Here is a 23,050-nt window from a genome sequence, read left to right as displayed (position 1 = left end):
ACCCAAGCAGGCGAATGCAGTCTGGAAGCTGGCAAAGCTCATCCAACAGACCAGAGCCTGTTGGGAAGGGCAGAGCATCTGGGCACGGCAGAAGACATCTAGGACAGCCCCTCGGTACAAAGCCTTCAGATTGGCCCTGTGGAAAGAGAGGCCAGATAGACCTTTTGTACATCCAAAGGCAGCATGGGAAAGGTGTGTGTAGGGGAGGCATTTTGGTTCTATGACCAGGGTTATCCCAACCCCTGAAGGAGTTCAGGGCAGATGGGTAAGCAATAAAGCTAGTATGAAGGAGAGTATGTAAGAGTCCCTCATTCCACCCGCAGGCCCAGTCTCCCCACGTTCCACTATCTGGGGAGATCTCAGACAGGGAATAGGGTGGGGAAGACGTAGAAAGCTCTCTCTAGTCCACCGTGCTGAGGCTTGGGAACAAAGTCAGAAACAGGCTCTCACCTGTGCATCACCAGGGACCTCATCAGCATGGAGAAGGTGAGCAGGCAGGAGAGCACAAGGGAGCAGACATAGCACACTGTAAGGGAGCAGACAGAGACAGCTGTCATTTGAACCAGAGCAATACAATGGATTGTGCTAGATCCAGAACTGGACCCAGCTACTGCCCACCATTCAATGGACCTTCCCCCCTCACATCTTCCTGACACTGATTTACAAGTTTATTGTGACATTTTCATTGCTGCATCTCTAGCACATCTCTAGTGCCAGAGGGGCAGAACTGGATGACTTTGGGCTCTGTTTATGCAATCACTGCAACATATGCAAGGGCAGCATCAGGCTTCCCAGCACTGTCCTGTTAGCACACTTCCATCCTGCCCCAGAGGGATCTCCACTAGCAATCCCATTCAATCCTCGGCCACCTTGCTAAAATTGGAGGAGGGAGGCGTGATGTGGTTGCTCATCACCTGGAGAAACCACCTGGTGGTTAAGGCACTGGACTGGGACTCGAGTTCAGTTCCTGGCTCTGCCTGTGTGATCGTCCATAACCTCTGTGCCTCAGTTTCTCTACATGTAAAATGGGGAGAATATTTCACTCTCTCACAGGTGCATCACATGGATACATTCAGCAGCCTCCCACGTGCTTGGCTCCTCCAGTGATTGAGTGGGGTGCAAAGAAGCAGGCCAAGCTAGCTTGTATCATGGAACAGAACTCCCACCCGATAGGAATGACAGCCAATAACCACATATCCACACGGGGACACACCATCACCCTAGGGTTACAGGCTCCGCAGCCACAATACGCAGTCTGGCTTCGAGCTAGCTGCTGCATGGTTAGACATCCCCGCCTTCCAGCCTGGTTTGGTGGCTGCAGTGACAGCCTACAGCTAGGTCATTAAAGACAAAAGTCCATCCGTCCTGGGGTATCCAGTCTCAAAACTGTGCCCAGCCACTCCAAGTCTCTTTCACCCCTCAAATCAAGCAGTGAGTGACTCCCAGGGCTCGCTACCCGGAATCTCCTTCTGGGTCTCTGCCCCCCACCACCCCAGCCTGAGTTAACTATGTGATCTACCCAGCATGTGACTTCAGTTCTTTTCTCCACCTGAAAGATGAGCTAAATGTTACAGGTGGGACAGAACCTATCTCCCTTTAAAGGGCCACTCACCCAGAGACAGTCTCCACAGTCATTACCAGTCACCCCAGTTAGCCACTCTTCCCACCCTCACTCCCTCCCCAAGCACTTAGTGAGTCTACAAAAAGAGTTAGACACGTTCGAAATGTCACAGCAGAAATCAGCCAGCAGAAGTGTGAAAGGAATGACAGGCTGTAAAAATATCTTTGGAAGGGGGGAGCTGGGATGTGGAGAGAGATGTCAGAAAGACAATCGCAAGCAGGATTTTTAATGTGTCGCTGTTTGCAAAGAAGTGCTGCCATTGTTCTAAGTGCATAAAGGAGAGGCTGACTGAACAAGGGGAGCACCATGCTAGCCAGAGGCAACAGGGCCAAGAGCTCATCTGCCTGTCCTCCTTTCCCAATTAGCCAATCCCCCACCCCTCCACACCAGGGCTTTGTAGTTACACACTCGAGAAGCCATCTGCTCAATTCCAATACATATCAAAGTCCCCCTGAACAATAGCATCTGTAGCATGGAATTGCTGGCTGTGGATACATTTCTCCTCTTGCCCCCCTTCCCTGCTTGGCATTCACAGCACTCTTTATTTGCTGGCACGAGACCAGGGTTTTCTTTTCATGTCTCCATCTCTCTGCCTTTTGCAGCAGCATCCACATTTTAGAACTTTGCTATGCAGCCTGGTGGGGGTTTTAGTGACCAGGCCTAGAAATTTCAGGCCTGGAAAGTGTCAGGAAAAGAGCTGACAGCTCCTGCTTTGAGTAAGAGGCACACAAACTATTTCAAACAGGGCCATCTCTGGCTCTCCATCACCACCATATCTCACACTCTTTAGCATCCAAAACCCACTATGAGGCAAGGCAGAGCTGTTATCCCCATTGCATAGATGGGAAATAGGGGCAAAGAGAGACTAAGTGACTTGACCAAAGTCATATAGGGGAGCATGTGGCAGAGGAGGGAATTGAACAGGGGTCTCCCAAGTCCCAGGTTACTCCCCTAACCTTTGAGCCATCCTCTTCACTCTCCAAGACTCCTTTCCCAGCAGCCCCATATTCCAGTTTCTAGAATTTCTTTGTGATTGGGACCCATTACCACAAACTGGAGGTACAACCCCTGCACTGAGCCAGCCCACATGGCACACCTGTGCACCTAATGCTAAGAGAAAGCAGGGGAAGAGTGTGTGTGTCGGGGGGAATGAATCAGAGGGGAGGTGAAGGAGAGACTTCAGACAGATCATAGCAAAAAAACACGCTCTGGGCCTTTTAGAAGTTGTTAGTGGAAGTAATTTTCAATGGAATCAAAGCACTATTAGGCACTCACCTCCCAGCGACTGGAAACTGGAGTCCTGTTACATTAATTTTCCTGGCATCCTTCCAGGGGACCAGGCCCCTTCTAAATTTCAAACCAACCTCTTGGAAAGACTCAGAGGACAGTGCAGCATTTCAGATTGTCCCAATTCCCATGACTATGCTTCGGTTTGAAAGTTTCTCCTATCAAACCCCTCCCACCAACACTACCACAGAGAGCCCATGAGATCAGCTACTGAACCCCAATTCAGCAAGGTATGTACGTACATGCCTTACTGAAGCACTTGAGTAGTTTGACCCCGCATATGCTTCTCTAGGCATGTGCTTCGATACCTTGCTGAACTCAGCCTCAAGGCAGGCCCACAGTCCAATGATGTCAATGAAGAAACTCCTGTTGACTTCTTTGGATCAGACTTTTGAACTTTTAATCTCTTACATCCAGGAACTTCCCTCCCAACACCAACCACATCTCACCTCCCTGCATACCCACAAACAATGGGATTAGCAACACGCTCAGGAGCAGGGACAGAACCCAAGATTCACAGTGTTCACACTCCTGTTTTAAACATTACATACCACTATGTAAGCCAGTCTAGCTGATGTTCACCGCACTGCTATGCAGGTGTCTCTATTACCATGGGACAAATGGCTCAGTGACTGAGTGGAGCCCTTAGTTATTTTTACTCATTAAAAGGAGAGAGAAAAAACAAACCCAAGCAGCTGTTGTCCTCTCACTCTGGGGAGCTGGGAATTTGCTTTGGTCTGTGCAGCTTTGCTCTAGTTGAAGGGGAAGAGTTGATACTTAAATGTTAAGAGGTCAGGAATTCTTTGGTGCATCTTGATCCTGAGGGTAAGTTTCAGTATCACAGACCTTTGCTGTCACCTAGACAAATTGCCTGTTTCTTGGGTAGTCTCAGCAGAGAGCTCCGGGACAGAGAAGTGTGTATAGTGTGGGGAGGAAGGAGAGGCATACAGACTGAACACCCCCTTCAAGACGTCACGCCAAAGCATGGCAGTTTGGAAGCTTTCCTTGCCATCCTCCATGCTGTACCGGACCTCTACACAGACAGCCCAGGATTTAGGCAGGGAAATGGGACTGGGATCATGGGCACCCCCAGCATCAAGCTTGACAGACTTGGAGAGACTCACCTTCCAGTGACCAAAGATAGTGTCTGACTGTGTTCAGCTCCCGCTCCATGTCTCCAGGGACACTCCCCGGGTTCTCTGAAGGCACAACACCAAACTGAACCAGCAGGACAGTGATTTCCTTCGTCATCCCTGCCCTCACTATCTGAATGTTGGGGACGAAGATGACGAGCAGCAGCAAGGCCATCTGTGAACCAAGAGCCTGGTGAGCGCTACAGACAGTGTGCAAGGGAGTGTGCTCATGCATGTACACCAGCAACCTGTTCACCGCCACTGTGGTAAACTCCCACCCCACAGCAGCTGCTGACCACATCCTGGACACTGCCATGGAGTGGAGGAAGCAAGGGGGATGTGGGTGCCAGAGCCTCAGACTCAATGGAAAGGTGACAGCAAGAAAAGGGTTAAAAACTCCAGTCTGTTATGCAAACTGGGACTGGCCTGAGGCTGCCAGGGCAGGAGTCCTCAGTTCCAGTCTCTCGCCCACTGCGTTGGCAGGAACACACAAAATGAACACCAACAGAGAGAGCTGTAGGCAGCTGTCATGTCTGGCCCTGCTGCAGATGGAAAGCAGGGCTGTGACCAGAGTCTGGTCCTTGCTGAAGCTGATTACCCTGCCACAGCACAGTGACAGCTACAATGAGTACAGAGGGGTGCTGCAGGCTCCGTCAGCCAGGAGTGACCCTTGGGACAATGCAGCCTGTCACTGAGGTTAATCCTTCTTGCCCCTGGGAGAACCCTCGCAGTGCCCAGGGCAAGTCACAGACTGGGTGGGATGGGTGCAGGAGCCTGGCAGTTGGATGGGGCTGCCCATCTTGCTTCCCCACTCACACAGAATGTAAGTAGGGCATGGGAAACAACAGGACAGGCTAGCACAGCCATCCACAGGCCCAGCAGGGGCATTGCTACAGGCTTACCTGGTAAACAGCAATCACGGCTGTGGTTACAGAGAGAACCAGCTTCAGAGGAACCTGGAACCCTGAAATCCCAGAATGACAGGGGGACATAAGAGACAGGAGACCAATTCCAGCCTGAGGCTTACAAGCAGCAGAGTGACAAGTTAGCAAAAGGCATCCATCTGGGCTTCCATTCCTTCACAGTGTCAGTCACTCTCACCATCCATCCAGTTTCATTATATCTGTTCATAGCTGTCTGACCCCTCTCCTTATAGACCAAAGCATCCCCACCACTATGGTTTCATCCAAGCCTTCCTCAGCACATCCAGATTCCACCTATCCACTCTGTCGATGCAACAACAGTCAACTGAACTGCTAAACAAGTACATGAGGGAAGAAGCCTAATAACACAGAAACCTTCATGCAATCTGGGACACAAGGTTGTCATGCCAATGGAGTTAGCACTCTCCTTGCAACGCCCCAAATTTCCTTTCACAAAGATAACAATTCATGCAAATTGAGTTGTGCATATTTAGTACGGCAGCTGCCTCGGCATAGATACTTTGAGAGAGAGAGCCAAGAAACAGTTACTTCATGTGGGAGGAAGTCTGGTGCCAGAGACCCTGCTATGCCTAAGAGCGCATCAGAAGATCTTGTCATACGGTACCTTCCTGGGGTGTGTAGATGTAAGAGCGTAAATACATCTGGGCCCTTGAGAGGAGACTTACTTTCCTGGAGCTGGAAGAGGAAGAATTGCGATGAGTCAGGTATGAAACGTTGGCCCAGAACAAAAGCACTGCTTTGATTTTTAACACTTATCAATCAGCACCAGCAGCCTGTCCTTTTGGGTGGAAGTTCTGATGAAGCTAGTACACACAGTTCTGCCAATACACCTCAGTCCTGACTTGTAGCATGCACAGCCACTCCAGCCCCAGGCTCCCCATGCACAGCCCAGCCAGTGTATGTGGTCCTGAGCTTACCACCACCTCGAGAACAGCTTCCTTTCTAACAGCCGCAAGTAGCACTGTTCAGAGCAGCATTTCTCAACCTTTCTAGGCCAGCCACCCCTCATTTGAAGTCAAAATTGTCAAAATGCCCTTACATTTGGTATAAGAGTAAAGAAGTGTCAGTGATAACAAGAGTAATGGAATCCAAAGTCAGAATGGATCCAGTGGGATCGTCTAGTCTGACCCCTTGTATGAGATGGGCCATAGGACTGCCCTGAATTCCTGTGTGAACTACAGCATGATGGTCATGTATGAAACCCAGTAAAGATTACATTTACATCCATAATGTGTGTGTTTTGAGAAGGTGACAGAATACTTGATGTTGGAGGGTAAGGGTATGTGGGGAGGGGAGAGAAAGATTTTCTTTGCTTTAGACTAATGAAGTTTTCAATGTCTCACAAGTAAGGCTGTGAGTTTGTCACAGAGGTCATGGAATCACGGAAAGTCGTGGAATCCGTGACTTCTGCAGCAGCTGGTATGGCTGGCCTGGGGGTTGCCTGAGCAGCTCGGGCGGCCCCTGGGCCAGCTGCACTGGCCGCTGCTGGGGCAATCTTGGGTCATCGCCCACCCCACCCCCCAGCAGGAGTTTGGGTAGGGGGCTCAGGGCTGGGGTTGGGGCACAGGAGGGGGTGAGGGCTCTGGGTAGTGCTTTGCAAGCTCCGACTGGGGGTGTGGGCTCTGGGGTGTGGTTGGGGATGAGGGGTTTGGGATGCAGGAGGGGGCTCCGGATTGGGGCAGGGGGTTGGAGTGTGTGTGGGGGTTCTGACCCATGGCAGGGGATTTGGGTGCGGGAGGGGGTTCTGACCTAGGGCAGGGGGTTTTGGCTCCGGCCGGGCGGCACTTACTTCAGGTGACTCCTGGTCGGTGGCACAGCGGGGCTAAGGCAGGCTCCCTTCTTGCCCTGGTTCCACGCTGCTCCCAGAAGCAGCCGCCATGTCCAGCTCCTAGGCAGAGGGGCCAGGCGACTTTGCTCAGTGTGTGGTGCCCGCACCCACAGGCGCTGCCCCTGCAGCTCCATTGGCCATGGTTCCCAGCCAACAGGAGCTGCAGAGGCAGTGCTCAGGGAGGGGGCAGCACGCGGAGCTTCCCTGGTTGCCCCTGCACCTAGGAGCCGGATATGCCGGTCATTTCCGGGAGCTGCTTGGAGCCAGGGCAGGCAGGGAGCCTGCCTTAGTCCCGCTGCGCCACCAACCAGACTTTTAACAGCCTGGTCAGTGGTGCTGAACAGAGCCGCCAGGGTCCCTTTTCGACCAGGCATTCTGGTCAAAAACCGGATGCCTGGCAACCCTAGTCCCCCACTCTCATCCCCCAGCACCCGAGCCAACACCCCCTCTCCCCCCAAGCACCCATAGCACCCCCAGGCTGCCCCCCCACCCCAAGATTTAATCAGGGGTATATAGTATAAGTCATGGACAGGTGATGGGCCATGCATTTTTGTTTACTGCCCGTGACCTGTCCATGACTTTTACTAAAAATACCCGTGAATAAAACGTAGCTGTACTCATAACCCCCATTGTTTACTGACCTACCCCCAGGCAAGAAACACTGGATTAGAACGAGGCAGAGTTCCTGCAGAAGAGGAAGAGCATTGTTTTGGCCGTACCTTCTTTTGTGTGTTCTTTTGGCCAGGATAGTCTTCAGGTATTCATTATAATAGCCATTCCCTACAACCTAAAGAAAGCAGCACAAAAGCCCACTTGTTATTTGGATACAGGACACAGTCAGATGCCTGAATCAACGCCATGGTTCTCTCTCCTTAGAGTGGTTATCTATAAAAGCCCTATAGGTAGCCCTGTGCTCAAAGGTTTCTACCTTTGTCCAATTCTTGCTTCCCTTCTGTCCCTTGACCGAAGAAAACCCTTCCATATATACATTCTTTAGGGAAAGCATTGCACCATCTACTGGCAGCCTCCGATATTGAATTCATTCAACACCTAGCATCTTCTTTCAAATAGAATCATTAAGCAGTTGCATTCAGCTATAGGAATAAAACTTCCACACCAAGAAGTGTTACACAATCCCCTTTTTAGATGAACAACTTTTATTGACATTTTGCAACAAAACATTTGAGTTAATCACTCCGGAAGAACACTGACTCATTCACTAGAGCCTAAATATCAATCTAGATGCGAGAATCACAGGCTCCAGCCTGAAAGACCATTTTGATACCAGACTGACCAAAAGGAAAACACTCAGTCCAATGCTAAGAAATGCTGGGAGCAGGATTTAGGTGAACTAGAGGGTTCTTTAGACTAAATCCAGGATTTGGTATAACACTAAGAAATCTGCAAGGGGTGAATTTGTTTTGGTTTTGTTTGTTTGCTTGTTTTTGGTGGTGGTGGGGGGTCAGGGAGAGAGTTTGTGTTATTATATTTTTAAAATAGGTTTCCCCCCATATCCTCCAAACAAAGGTTGTCTGATCCTAAGGGATTATCCCCTACTGCCATGAAAACCTAGGGGGAAAACAATGAGACACCAGTTCTGGGCTGAATGGGACCCATTGATGCCTAAGCTTCTTGAGCTAAGGAGTTTACACAGAAGAGAGATTTTCTTTCCCTCCAAATACAGCAAGATAAAAAAACCCCAGAACCATCAAACCCACTGCCCTCTGGGGCACTCGTGGGCACAGCCAGTGTGCCAAGAACTGGCAGCTAGGATGGGGATACCTGGAGAACTTGGGATACAGAGGTGGCAAGTGGCAGGGGCTCAGCCAGAGGGAGCAGGTAGGGAATAGGCAGTACTCCCAGCAAGTATTAGCATTGGATTAGCATTGACAGCACTTATGCTGAAGTAGGAGGGGCAGGCATTTAGAACAAGTTAGACCAATCACCTTCTTTCCTCAGAGCCCGGAATGATGGCAGCAGATGGCTTCCATAGCCTGGATCATTCCAAGACAACTCAAAATGGGAGCCTACCCTTGCTGAACAACAGCCCGCTGCTTTGCTCTCATCACAGGAGGTTTGTTATGCACCAGAGGTGGAACAATTTTTATAGTGGGAATGCTGATGACAGAAACCATGGAAATCATGTTTTTTATTACTACTTCAAGCCAGGGGGTGCAGCAGCACCCCTAGTTCCAGCACCACTGTTATGCACTGAACTTCAGCCACACTCCTCTTACTCTGGGAGATATAGGGAAGGATAGGAGCACCTTGTGCATTTGTGGGAGCAACTAGAGTGCCAATGGCAGCATTAGAGGACTCGGGCTGAAGCCAAGTTCCAAGGGGTAGGATCCTGGGAGGTGGCCAGGCACATCAAAACTGATGCATTAAGGACTGATAACTCAAGCTTGGGAGATGAGCACCTTCCAATTCCCCTTGCATGTAATGACACTTGGCTGGAGTGCAATCAGGATGTTGCAAGGAAAGAGGAAGTTCAGCAGCTCAAATCCCTTTTCAAACAGGACTGACGCTGGATGTGGAGGAAGGCTGCCTGCTGGGCCCATGATAGCAGAGAGGAGATAAAATAGGAAGGTTTGTTTGCTTGGAAGAATAATTAAAAGTAACTTAAGTGATTGCAAGCCCCAGAGTAGGGGGTGGGTGGGAAGTGACGAACACAGAACAGAGTTTACTGGAGAGTCAATAGCACTGAGTGAAGAGGCTCAGCAGGTTGGCTCAAATGAACTTATAAAAGCTTGATGTTCAGCTGACACTCTTAGGTTTGCAAGCTCATGGGGACATTGATTTCCTCTGCTTTCTAACTCTGGACAAGCCAAATGTGCCCCTAGAACAGCCTCTTCCCACCATTTCAGCTTCTGATCTTGGCTGGAGCCCAGAAGTAATGAAATACCAGGGGGGAAAGCTAATAAAATATTTGCAGAGTTTGGACTAGAGCAGTGGTTCTCAAACTGTGGGTCAGGACACCAAAGTGGGTTGCAACCCAGTTTTAATGGGATCGCCAGGGCTGGCATTAGGCTTGCTGGGGTTTAGGGCTGAAACCAAAGTCTAAGCTCTGCCACCCAAGGCTAAAGCCCTCAAGTTTCAGTGCCCCGCAGGGCGGCAGGGCTTGGGCTTTGGCCCCTGAGCCCGGGGCAGCAGGGCGTGGGCTTTGGTCCCCCTTCCTGGGGTCGTGTAGTAATTATTGTTGTCAGAAGGGGGTTGCGATGCAATGAAGATTGAGAAAACCTGCAGTAGAGGCTCTGTTCACAGCTTAGTGTTTAGTTAAGTCAGTTCCTGAAGCCTAACCCTACAGAAACACTCAGGGCCAGCTTTGCAGAGCCTGCCTCTGGTTTTCACCCAGCCATTTCTATCTGCTCAGCTGATTAAGCCTGCAGACAAGATACAGACGTAAATAGCCATGTAAGCAAGTGACGCACTTGGGAAGTGAGGAAACTGACTTACATGCACAGACAAGGGGTTTGTGCACACAGACAATCATCCCAGTGTGCAAAGTTGGATGCGGAAAGTGTGCCTTACAATTAGAGAACTTGGGTGGCCCCATTCGACCCTAAAGGCTTATCTACACTTGAAAGTTATTTTGGATTAGGATGGGGTGTGAATTTTAAAAAGTCACACAGTAGCTATTCAGGAGCAAGAAAGCGTCCACAAAGGGAACTACTGCAGGTAGTGATGATATATGCCATCATGTTCCAGCAATGCCCCTCTGCCATGTACATTGGCCAAACTGGACAGTCTCTACGCAAAAGAATAAATGGACACAAATCTGACATTAGGAATTATAACATTCAAAAACTAGTAGGAGAACACTTCAACCTCCCTGGTCACTCAATAACAGATTTAAAAGTAGCAATTCTTCAACAAAATAACTTCAAAAACAGACTCCAGTGTGAAACTGCAGAACTGGAATTAATTTGCAAACTGGACACCATCAAATTAGGCCCGAATAAAGACTGGGAGTGGATGGGTCATTACAAAAACTGATTTTACCATACTAATTTCCCCGTACTGTTACACTTTCTTGTCAACTGTTTGAAATGGGCCACCCTCATTATCACTACAAAAATGATTTTTCCTCCCTTGGTATTCTACTGTTAATTGAATTGTCTCATTAGACTGACCCCCCACTTGGTAAGGCAACTCCCATCTTTTCATGTACTATGTATATATATACACCTGCTACTGTATTTTCCACTCCATGCATCTGATGAAGTAGGTTCTAGCCCACAAAAGCTTATGCCCAAATACATTTGTTAGTCTCTAAGGTGCCACAAGGACTCCTTGTTTTTACTGCAGGTAAATTTCCCTGTAGACAAGCTCTAAGTAGAAGGCCAGACAGATGTGGAAACAATATGAGAAAACCATCTGGCAGAGCGATGACCAGTCAAAAGCATTTAGTGACCATGGATTTCAGAGAACCAAGATCAGTACCTCAGGCATTTTCACTACAAAATGGGGATGATCTATTTCACACATAAAAATAGGAGAGACCTGCTATTAAGGAAAAAAATTAATACACATGGCATTTAAAGTATTGCAAAACTGATCAGTTTCCATGACAATAAGACAATACACTCCAAAATGTGTTTTAAAAGACATAAAATACAGAGAATGGCATATTTCTTGAAAGTTGTCTGATTCATGCCACATTTTGTGTCTCTTCTATAGCCACATCTGCTCTGCTGGGCACATCTTCAGCTCTGATTACAGACACTAAAGTCTTATTCACTAATTAATTAGCTCACACACACGATCAAAATTTGAACCAATAACTAGTACATAACTGTTGCAGAGGAGTGGAACTAACATAAAAGGGGCAAAATTTATGTTTTCTACACAATGCCCTTAGCGGAGTCAACACAGCATGGATTTGAAAGGAAGCTGCAGTGCATTACCTCTCTAGCAGTCTGTTTCTCCTGTGTGAAGCTCCTGACAAGCAGTACTGGATACCAAATGCTCAGGACTATGAGGCAGAGGATAATAGGAACATAAGATAGTAGGGAATAATACCTGTAAATCTGGGGAGAAGAGGACAGTTGCTAAGTGTGATTATCACTTCATACTTCAGCACAAGCCTGTACGTACTATTCTATGTACTGTGACCTACAACTTCCTGCTCCTGTTGCCCCTCCATCCAAAGAGTTCAGATTCACAGTTTAGGATTCCTCAGATGCCTGCAGGTGCCCAGAATGCAGCAGTAGCCAAAAGCCTTATTCCATCTGCATTAGGTTAGGAGATTGCAAGGGCTCTGCTCCGATGTGGCCTACACTACAGTTATCCACACCTTAGGCTCAAGAAGAGCCTGACTTGAGGCTTCTCCGTGAAAGTGTCTCTCCCAGTTCCAAGCACCAGCCATTCATCCCCGCTCCCTTTCCACTTACCTGGAGATGTCTTTAGTAGCTGATATGACCAGGAAGGAAGAACAATATCCATGTTATGCATCTCATTTGCATTTACCTTGGACGACTGAGGGCAGTCCACTTTCTGCCAGATATGGACCACACAGTGGCACCAGGAGAGCAAGCAGCCTACGAAGTACCCGGCTCGGTGTCTGATTGTGGCGCATGCAATTAAAGGATAATAGAAGGCAGGGTAATAGAGCAAAGCCATGATCTTCCAGTACTCTAGACAAAGGGGTGGGGAGAGAGAAAAAACAAAATTGCAGAGCTCTCAGTACAAGGATTAATAGGCAAAGTGATGCCCTTGACTTGCATATTGGCTTAAGAGGAGACATTAAGCCACCCAAAGCTGGAGACTGGAAATCCAGTCCATGCTAATGGCATGCAGGGACAGCCAGCCATGGCACCTCTCTTCCCCTTGGCACCACCATCACATGAGGGCTTCCCATCAGCCTGCCCCATGCAAAATGCTCACTGGATGAGACCTTAGGGTGCTGCCTCCGCTTAGCAGAGTTTAACTGCCAGGATGCCTCCACTTTGCCATATGAAGCTCAGATGAACCGTCACTTTTTAGATCAAGGCGCTTCCCCTCCAGCCCCAGTTGGTTTTGTCTGGTTCAGTTCAGAGGAGCTCAGCATCTGCAGCTCCCATTCACATCAACTGGAGCTCTGGCTTCCCAGTGCCTCTATGGCAGGCCCCACCAGTATTAATGCAAGCCATGGAACAGCAGTACTAGGCAGGGCCTGACAGAGCACAAGGCTGCTTCACAAAGTTTTGCCCAAGTCACAACAGCACTGGCTTTTTCAACGGAGCCCTGCCCATCCCTGCTGGAGCTGCAGTCCCTTTCCCCGCTCCCCCAGTTGTAAAATAGTCCATTGTTAGCAGTAGCACATGCTGTCTGAAAATCTGGAGTATATTTGCACTGATCTGTGTGCAAGAGGACATGCAATAGATTGGCCAAACATTGCCTGGGGAAGGGCCAGGGGAGGCCCAACACATTTTAAATGTTAAAACAAACAAATGTATGCATGTGGGGAAAGGTAGCCAAAAAATGAAGACAGTTATTCAGGGTGTCACCCAGTTAGGGGAAAGCCTGCACTGGGTCTGAATGAGATCCCTGTGCCCACCTGGGACAGCCTGTGGGGACAGCCCTGGCTTCTGAGGGGCCCAATGGATTGAAACAGCAAAACACCCGCAAACTTCAGAAAGGGAAGACCCAGCACCACCTGCATTACCTCGACTGCGTGGGGAGGAGCTGGCAATGAAAGGCAGGGGGTCGGTATCCAGCACCAGCACACAAACAGAAGAGAAGAGGATTCCAAACACTGCTGCCACAAGCCCCTGGTGGCCCTCTGCCTCCAAGAAATTCACAGGGCTGCAACAATCAAGGGGGGTGGGGGGAAGAATGAGAATAGACAGGGTGCTCCTTACCCCCACCTCCCCATGGAGATCACCCTTCCCTCCACTGCAGACAGCTTGAGAGAGAAGGGCACAGTGGTTTGGGGCACCACATCCACCTGTCTCTGCCACAAAGGGTAACCACTAGGTGCATCATACAACAGCTGGGATAGGGGAGTTACCACAAAGCCCCCATTGAATGGCCAGTGGGATGTACCTGTCTGTCCCATTTGCCAGCATGGCTCATCACCAAGATATCTGGATGGGTCCCCCATATCCTCTGTTTAGCTGGAAGAAACTGATCCCCAACCTGACCCTGGCACAGCCATACCCTGGGCTTCTCTGAGCTGCCCTAAGGACTCAGGTGGTTCTTCACGGTCATTGCTGAGTGTCCCTGTCACATTTGCAGGGAACATGGAGCTGCAACCTCTCTCAGGGATGGAAAATTCTTATTTCTACTGTCCCAAAGACATGCATGGTGATTTATAGACTAAAAGGTGAGATCATGGGAATTCATGATCCATATGGCTCTGTGGATATGGGGAAAGCAGTGCATGTGATATACCTTGACTTTAGCAAAGCTTTTGATACGGTCTCCCACAGTATTCTTGCCAGCAAGTTAAAGAAGTATGGATTGGATGATTGGACTATAAGAAAGCTGGTTAGATCATCGGGCTCAACAGGTAGTGATCAACAACTCGATGTCTAGTTGGCAGCCAGTATCAAGCAGAGTGCCCCAGGGGTCAGTCCTGGGGCCAGTTTTGTTCAATATCTTCATTCATGATCTGGATGATGGGATGGACTGCACCCTCAGCAAGTTTGCAGATGACACTAAGATGTGGGGAGAGGTAAATATGATGGAGGGTAGGGATAGGGTCCAGAATGACCTAGACTAATTGGAGGATTGAGCCAAAAGTCATCAGATGAGATTCAACAAGGACAAGTGCAGAGTCCTGAACTTAGGATGGAAGAATCCCATGCACTGCTCCAGGCTGGGGACCAACTGGCTAAGCAGCAGTTCTGCAGAAAAGGACCTGGGGATTACAGTGGACAAGAAGCTGGATATGAGTCAGCAGTGAGCCCTTGTTGCCAAGAAGGCTAAAGGCATATTGGGCTGCATTAGTAGGAGCATTGCCAGCAGACTGAGGGAAGTGATTATTCTCCTCTATGCAGCACTGGTGAGGCCACACCTGGAGTATTGTGTCCAGTTTTGGGCCCCCCAAGACAGAAAGGATGTGGACAAATTGGAGAGAGTCCAGCAGAGGACAATGAAAATGATTAGGGGGCTGGGGCACATGACACATGAGGAGAAGCTGCGGGAACTGGGGTTATTTAGTCTGCAGAAGAGAAGAGTGAGGGGGATTTGATAGCAGCCTTCAACTACCTGAAGGGGGGTTCCAAAGAGGATGGAGCTAGGCTGTTGTCAGTGGTGGCAGATGACAAAACAAGGAGTAATGGTCTCAAGTTGCAGTGGGGGAGGTCTAGGTTGGAAAAACTAGTTAGGAAAAACTATTTCACTAGGAAGGTGGTGAAGTACTGGAATGGGTTACCTAGGGAGGTGGTGGAATCTCCTTCCTTAGAGGTTTTTAAGGCCCGGTTTAACAAAGCCCTGGCTGGGATGATTTAGTTGGTGTTGGTCCTGCTTTGAGCAGGGGATTGGACTGGATGACCTCCTGTGGTCTCTTCCAGCCCTAATCTTCTATGATATTAGAGATAACAGTAAGGAATGATGAACAGGTGGAAGTAGTCAAAGGACAAGGGGATGTCTACTGCACTAGAGTTTCTAAATAATTGCCCAAGTCACTCCATACCCCCTATTTAATGGCAGATCAGATGCCCTCCCCCCACTCCAAGTTCTAGAACACAGATATCAAGGTCAGCTGGTAGCAAAGCTCCCAGAGTCACCTGGCATAACAGTGTGAGCAAAGGTCTGGGATCCTGGAGGAGGATACCAGTGGGAAGGGTTCCAGTTACTGACTGAATTTCAAATTTTCTGTGACTGGGGATAGATTGTTTAGTCTTCTGGTATCACAGTCAACCCCCGCTGCTGGGAGGAGAATGGCAACATCATTGTTTTGCACAAAGATGTGCACAGCAGGGTTTCCTTGGGAGCATAGGCCTCTCTTCAGTTTGATTTTAGTCTAGTCTGCAGCCATCTGACCGGAACAGTGTTGGCCTAGACCACCAGGCTAGCCATCAGGGTTGCCACATGAATGGCAGAGTGACTCAGAAGCAACCATCCTGGTCATAGCTCTTAGTTTGTCAAAAGAAAAGCTGCCCCATGCTCTTAGGTCAGCCTGCTGGGGGAAGAGGAGTGGAAGGGGGGAAAGCCATGAAAGCAGTAAAGAGAAGAAGGTTCAGGTTAGGTTAGATAATGCTCCCAAGCTTTAAGATTCTTATCGTGAACTTGGAGACAGCTGAAAATTTTGACCAGAAAGAGCCTGATCCAGCCCTTCCTGCCTCTAGCCTGGGGTTTGAAATGCAGCCTTGAATTCTACACCTGCCATTTCACCTCCTAGCCTAGTTACATGCCATGCTGTAAAGTGCCAAGGTGCCAAGCTACCCAACAGCCGACTCTCTGCAAATCAGAACACTAGATATACCAAGGGCTAACAGGTGCACCCACAAAACTGTGCTCATAATAATTTTGGATGGCAAAATCAGAGACAGTTGAGGAATCGGGGTCATTAAGAGATTTCAGCAATTCCAGTCTGAACAGCATCAGGGAGTGCAGAGTCACATGAAAACAAATGTAAACCTCAGCCAAGGGAGCAGTTTTGTTAGATGAGTGCAGAGGTGTGGATATGGGGTTATTCTGGGTACCTCAGCAGTCCAGGTGCTCCATTCCAACAGCATTTATAGAGGCTCTTGCGTTTCACCAACAGAGACAAGACTATCAGCACGGCTAGCTGCAAAGAGAGCCAATGACAAATAATCAAAACAGTAAAAATACCTATGAGGGTGCAAACCCCTGGCCCCATCTCTTTAAACTCTGGCCTCATGGGTGGATGTATGGGGATATCGGATACCCAGTGAGGTATGCTGCTGTGCAAGAAGGTGCCAAACAGAGAGATGCTTATAGGTCTAAGTAACAGGGAATCAACAGTGGGCAATAAATCAGTCCCTGCCTGAGAGGGCTTGCAGCTCCCACATGCAGGTTGGTGAAGCAATAGAATAAAGGGCAGGAACACCGTTCGTGTGGCACGGAATGAACCAAAGAACAAGAAAGGGAGCTAGAGCCTCAGCTGATGTACGTCTGTAGCTCCCATTGACTGTACCGGAGGCAGGCTGATTTATACACACTAGCTGAGGATCTGGCCCTTATCTACACCCCAGTATTTGAACAGATATAGAACAAAGTGGGTCAATACAGTCTCTTGCCACCCTATTCCTTGTAACCTCTCTTCCTTCCTCCATCACTCCAGTGGTTTCACCTGAGATGCGTTGTCTTTTGTGATAATAATCCCGTTTCCAGGACACCAGATTTGTCTCTGCGCTGGGTGGCTCTACCCAACCGTGTGGATATACAGGCTCAATCAGCTTCTGCTAGGGCCACCTAGGCCCTAGCATGAATTTCTAATTCTCTCTGTTGAAGGGAAGCATGATCAGCGATTGGGGAACTCCAGAGAGGTCCAGGGGAGTACCCAGTCATTTGGGTCTTTCTCCCAACTATTCCAAACTTCGGGTGGTGGTGACCAAATGTCATTACCAATTAGTGCCAAGTGAGTTGCGGGCAAAGAGGATTTCAGTGGAGTTCTAGTGAACAGGCGTCTATTTTGCAAAACTACTACTGTTATTGGCATGCTTCCTGGGAACCTCTGAAGAGGGGCCAAAGGCTGAGTGGGACACAGGGAGCAAATTACACTAAAAGCGACCCATTGGGCAGCAAGTGGAAACGTGAAGTACAGGCTGCAGCAGAGCATCTGTTCTTCTGATAAGCTAGGGACTTTCAGCACCTAAAGAGGTGCTTGATTGATAGCTCTGCTGAGTTAAACCTCAGGCACTCGTATCACACTCATGAGCACGGCTCACAGATTAAGGCCAGAAGGGCCCTTGATGATCATCTGACCTTCTGCATGGTCCCGGCCGGAGAAGCTCCCCCATCCCCCAGTAATTACTGCCTCAACGATACAGACAAACGGATGTGACTTCCCTCAGAAGGCTGCACAAACCCCAGCCTCATCCAAAGATGGAATCTCGACAGATACTTACAGATATAGGAGCCATGCAGGTGTGATAAAGATGGTTGGGGATGGTGGGATCGCAGGCTGGGATAACACTAGGAAACTTACTGAAAAAAGAGAAATAAAGCCACTCAAAATATATTCATTACATAAAGGAGGAGCGAAGACTTAGGAAAATCAAATGTAATGACATGCTGTGCCTAGAGAAGCTAGAGGAGAATTCTGCAGTTGTGTTCTTCCAGCCTCAAGGAGAAAGTATATTTTTTATTCCCCATCGTTTGCCCACTTGTGTCAATATCTTAGCCATGCCTACAAAAAGCTTGCCTTCTGCGGAGCAGCCCAGGGGGATGCTAGGCAGATTTTACATAGTAGTTTAAATATATTCTACTAATGGGAAAGGATCCGTATTACAAAAGGAAGAGCAACCAAATGACAGAGGGGCTGGAAGGGCTGATGTATGAGCAAAGATTAAAAGACACTCAATATGCATAGCTTGGCTCAGTGACTCAGAGAGACTGATCATCATGTAAAACATGTTTGACAGGAGTAAATACCACAGCCAGGAAAGAGAAGGGGAATTGTTTAGGGTGGACCAAGGCAAAATAACTAGGAGTAATGGGTTCTAATTAAGCAGAGGAAAGTTTAGGTTGAATATAAAGTCAAGTTGCTTAACAATGAGCCCAATCTTGCCAGCACTGAAGTCGATGAGCCTTTTGTCATTGACTTTAATGTGAGCAGGATGTAGTCTGATGGCTGTGAAAGAGGCTGCTGAGGGAGGTAATTAGAGACCTAGTCCTCACATAGTCTGGACAAAGCACTGGGGAATGTTTAGAGGAATGGGGTCAGAGAGGCTAGGTGATGCTCCTAAGGTCCCAGCCAGACTCAATGTCAGAGTCATCCCCAAATGCTGACTCCCAGTCCTGTGTTAATTTCATTAGGCAACAGCAGCTGGAGGATTTGAGTAGGGATGGCAACCAAACATTCAGATGTTTGTGAACAATCTGGGGGCACACAGTCTACAATTCAGTATGAGTTGCTCACAAAAGTTCCCAGAGCTGGGACAGAAATACCACAAAATGCACTTGGGGGGCAGGGAGGAAGTGTTTTAAGAACTTTTCGAAACCTTAATAAAGGTTCAGGAAGAGTTTTGGATGAAACCTTGGTTCATGCATCCTTAGTTTTAATGGAATTCTATGTGAGGCTCGAAAGCCTCTCAGTTTGAAAACCATTCCTGCTTCATGTTACATGTCCCACAGGTCCCCTGACTTTGATGTAGCCTCCAGAGAAGAGTTATCCTGTGACAATACCCCATTCTATTGATGTTACCTCTTAACTATAGTTTTATGACACATATATCCAGCCACATTTGAATGTTTAAAGGCCTCTGAAACACAGCCAGGAGTCTAATGGCCCAAGCACAGAGCTAGAGACTTAAGTTCTAGACTTGACTGCCACTAGTTTGCCCAGTGACGATGGACAAGTCACTTAATCTCTCCATTGCATCAGTTTCCCAATCTGTCAAACAGGGATTGTGCTTCATCACTTTTGTAAGGTGCTTTGAAAGCCACATCTGTGCAGCACTCTGTAATGACTATCATCATTATTGAACATCATTTGGTTTTAGATAGCCAGTCAGAAAGCATACCGACCTTCAGCGATCTCGGCTCTTTTCTGTGCTTACTGCAGGCAAACTGTAACATATGTACTTGAGTCTTCCCAAGCAGATTTCCATTTGCTCCTGCAGAGCTGGGTTTCAGACCGGGAAGAACCCATATTCTCTGTGTTTATTAAATTGTTCTGAGGTTACCATTAATGCAGTTATAGATACAGCTCTGGAAGTAGAACTGAAAATCTAAGTCAGACGGTCTGAAAATCTAAGTCAGATGATGATCAGAGTGTGATAGAGGAACCCTATACTTTAATTAGTGCTAACCACACAGCAAGTGTATAAACCATTATAAAGCAATCATAAAATGCTTCTACAAGCAGTCTGCATTTAAAAACACATTCAACTATTCCTGCTCCTCTTCTCTGCTAACTGCTCTCCTTTGCCATATTTGAAGTCTCCTATCATCTCAGGATTCCCCACCCCACAGAAGCACCACACACTTTCCATCTGAATGGCTTTTGTTTTAAAAGTAAGATAAACAAGAAAGAGCAAACAAAGTCTCCAAAGAGCAGCGTGTCTCCTCTGTAACAGGCAAAACAACAGCTGGCTATGCAGTATGAGTTAAATTCCTCTTCACCCATAAGCCACTCAAAACAAGGTCACAAGGCGATGTGAGATATATACCCCACAGCACCCAACAGCCTCATAAGCAGTTACAATGGAACAGTCCATCATTAACTCACAATGTAGAGTTAAGGATTGTTCAGCCAAGGAAGTTATTTAATTAATGCAAATTGTCATACAATAGTAACAGCCTCCACTTATACATGAATTGTCATCTGAGGACTTAAAATCAGCCTACAAAAGATGGGTTGAAATCATTACCCCATTATAGTGATAGGTAGGCTGAGGCACAGAGAGGTAGATTATATTCTGAACATGACAGGACAAGGCAATGCTCTGCGCACGTTGCCTCGATTTTGGAACAAGCAGAGAAAGGACTGACCTGACTAACTCAAAGACTTTATCTTGAGCCCAGATCATGTTGGGACAGTTTTGGAATAGCAGGCAGTATTCGTGCAGTGCAGAGAAGAGCAAGACAGCTTCCTTTATGTATCTCTGTCATAGAATCATAGAATATCAGGGTTGGAAGGGACCTCAGGAGGTCATCTAGTCCAACCTGCTGCTCAAAGCAGGACCAATCCCCAATTTTTGCCCCTGATCCCTAAATGGCCCCCTCAAGGGTTGAACTCACAACCCTGGGTTTAGCAGGCCCATGCTCAAACCACTGAGCTATCCCTCTGCTCTGCAGAACATGTGGCATTAGTACTTTCTTCTTTTCTCCCTGCTCACTCACTTTCATGTTCTGTGGAGTGTTTCTTGCACATGGGCAAACATTTAATAATGTTATGCTGACAGGTACTGGTGAGTGCAGGAATCACAAATGTCTTTGAGACAGGATGTGAACGCAGCCTTTAATTAGTGCGAACCACACAGCAAGTGTATAAACTTAGATTCATCTGTCAGGATGAATTAATCAGAAGATTCCCCCTGCCCCATGTAACACAAAAGGAGGTTGTGAACCTGCACAGGAGTTTGAACTGAGTGGGCCAGGGAATTGCTGTGAGGTGTGTGTATGGACGTGTGTATCTATCTATATACATTGCACACAAACTGAGACTGGACAAGAACAGAGAGAGAGACAGAGGTAAAAAGCAAGAAAGCCAAGCAGCAGCTGGTGAGCAGAGCATGATCCTGGATAAAGCTAGAGAGAGCCGTTGGGTCTGTTGGCTAAAGAGGCTTGGGCCTGTAAGCTAAGAAACTGCTCCTTTTGCTCTTGGTTCCTCCTGCATTTGGATAAGCTTCATTTATTCATTCCTTGTACTGAAACAAGACTTCATTAGAGAAAACACCACACTCCATCAATTTCTATTTCCATCTGGAACATCCCCAGGACAAGGGCCCATTGTACTAGCATCTGGGCATACACATACTGAGAGATTTTTTTATTATGGGACTGTGATGTTGCACCCCATAATGATTTATGGAAATATGCTTATGAAAGTGAATATGACATAACCGGAATATGTTTTATGCTAGATATGCCATGTAACATATCTCTACAAAGGTTATGATCTACTGAATATATTCATCCTATTTGTATGCATGTATCATTTTTGTATTTGAAGTTATGAATATTGGCTGTGTACTTGTTTGATTTTAAGTAGCCTAAGTAAGGCATTTGGTCAACTTCTTTAGAAAGGAATTTGCCAGTTAAGTGCCCAATCAAGAAACACTTAACAGACAATGGATCTTGGAAGACTCCAATCCACATAAGAAGTCTACCTGAGGACATTCAAGGTAGCATGTGAACAATGGCTGCTACCTATAAGTTGAGTCATACATGGAAATGTGACTTGCCCATGTGACTCCAAAACTCCATCTTATAGCTGGGATTCTACACAGGGGGAGGGAGGGGTATCCACCCACAAGAGAAAGCCTATTTAAACCCCTGGGAGACCCCTCCATTTTGTCTTCAGCTGGCTGAAGAGATAGCCTCTCCCCCATCAAAGGTTACCTGAAAGAGACTGGAACAAAGGATAGTAACCACAGTAGTGTGAGTGATTGCTGGACCCAGACTAGAAGGAGACTAGTCTGTAAAAGAAGCTTACTGGGACATCTCTGAGGGTGAGGTTTCATCTGTAATCACTTTCTTACTGTATTAGGCATAGACTTGTGTGTTTTATTTTATTTTGTTTGGTAATTTACTTTGTTCTGTCTATTACTTCTTGGAACCACTTAAATCCTACTTTTTGTATTTACTAAAATCACTTTTTACTTATTAATTCAGACAGAGTATCTATTAATACCGGGGGGGGGGGCAAACAGCTGTGCATATCTCTCTCTCATTGTTATAGAGGGTGAACAGTTTATGAGTGTGACGGTGTCCCGCATAAGGCTTTATGGAAATATGCTTATGAATGTATATATATATGATATAACTGGAGTATGTTTTATGCTACATATACCATGTAACACATCCCTGTTGAGGTTATGATCTACTGAATCTATTAATCCTATTTGTATGCATGTACCATTTTTGTATTCGAAGTTATGAATATTGGCTGTATACTTGTCTGATTCTAAGTAGGTTTTAGTGAAGCAGTTGGTCAGCTTCCTGAGAAAAGACTATTCTCAGTAAGTGCCCAATCAAGAAACCCTTAAGCCAACAATGAACTTGGAGATGCCAATCCACATCTGAGCTTTTCCAGGAATGTGGCTTGGCTGGTAAGGAACTCAGTCATGCATGGAGGAGTGGTAGATACGCTGGAGGGCAGGAATAAGATACAGAGGGACCTAGACAAATTGGAGGATTGGGCCAAAAGAAATCTGATGAGGTTCAATAAGGATAAGTGCAAACTCCTGCACTTACGACGGAAGAACCCAATGCACTGCTACAGACTAGGGACCAAATGGCTAGGCAGCAGTTCTGCGGAAAAGGACCTAGGGGTGACAGTGGACGAGAAGCTGGATATGAGTCAGCAGTGTGCCCTTGTTGCCAAGAAGGCCAATGGCATTTTGGGATGTATAAGTAGGGGCACAGCGAGCAGATCGAGGGACGTGATCGTCCCCCT

The 23,050-nt window shown here is 47.5% G+C and overlaps 1 protein-coding gene across 3 annotated transcripts in view; it reads right to left on the bottom strand.

Annotated features, from left to right (window-relative positions):
* The window catches only part of STRA6 (signaling receptor and transporter of retinol STRA6), a 54,024-nt gene that overhangs the window by 11,636 nt on the left and 19,338 nt on the right, over window positions 1-23,050 (bottom strand). For 2 of the 3 annotated variants that reach the window (XM_048867598.2, XM_075132917.1), the window contains exons 3-13: window positions 17,835-17,913; window positions 16,446-16,531; window positions 13,460-13,599; window positions 12,283-12,449; window positions 11,721-11,843; window positions 7,533-7,600; window positions 5,590-5,660; window positions 4,944-5,005; window positions 4,033-4,216; window positions 451-526; window positions 3-136 (exon numbers count right to left, since the gene is read on the bottom strand). In XM_048867598.2, the coding sequence (XP_048723555.1) occupies window positions 3-136; window positions 451-526; window positions 4,033-4,216; window positions 4,944-5,005; window positions 5,590-5,660; window positions 7,533-7,600; window positions 11,721-11,843; window positions 12,283-12,449; window positions 13,460-13,599; window positions 16,446-16,531; window positions 17,835-17,913 (1,190 nt within the window). The remainder of the gene's footprint in view (window positions 1-2; window positions 137-450; window positions 527-4,032; window positions 4,217-4,943; window positions 5,006-5,589; window positions 5,661-7,532; window positions 7,601-11,720; window positions 11,844-12,282; window positions 12,450-13,459; window positions 13,600-16,445; window positions 16,532-17,834; window positions 17,914-23,050) is intronic. The other variant, XM_048867601.2, reaches the window with a different exon arrangement.

This window comes from Caretta caretta, chromosome 10, assembly GCF_965140235.1.
Source record: "Caretta caretta isolate rCarCar2 chromosome 10, rCarCar1.hap1, whole genome shotgun sequence".
In the NCBI taxonomy this organism is placed as follows: domain Eukaryota; kingdom Metazoa; phylum Chordata; order Testudines; family Cheloniidae; genus Caretta; species Caretta caretta.
Note: the sequence above shows the minus strand (reverse complement) of the source record. Positions and strands in the feature narration are given on the sequence as shown.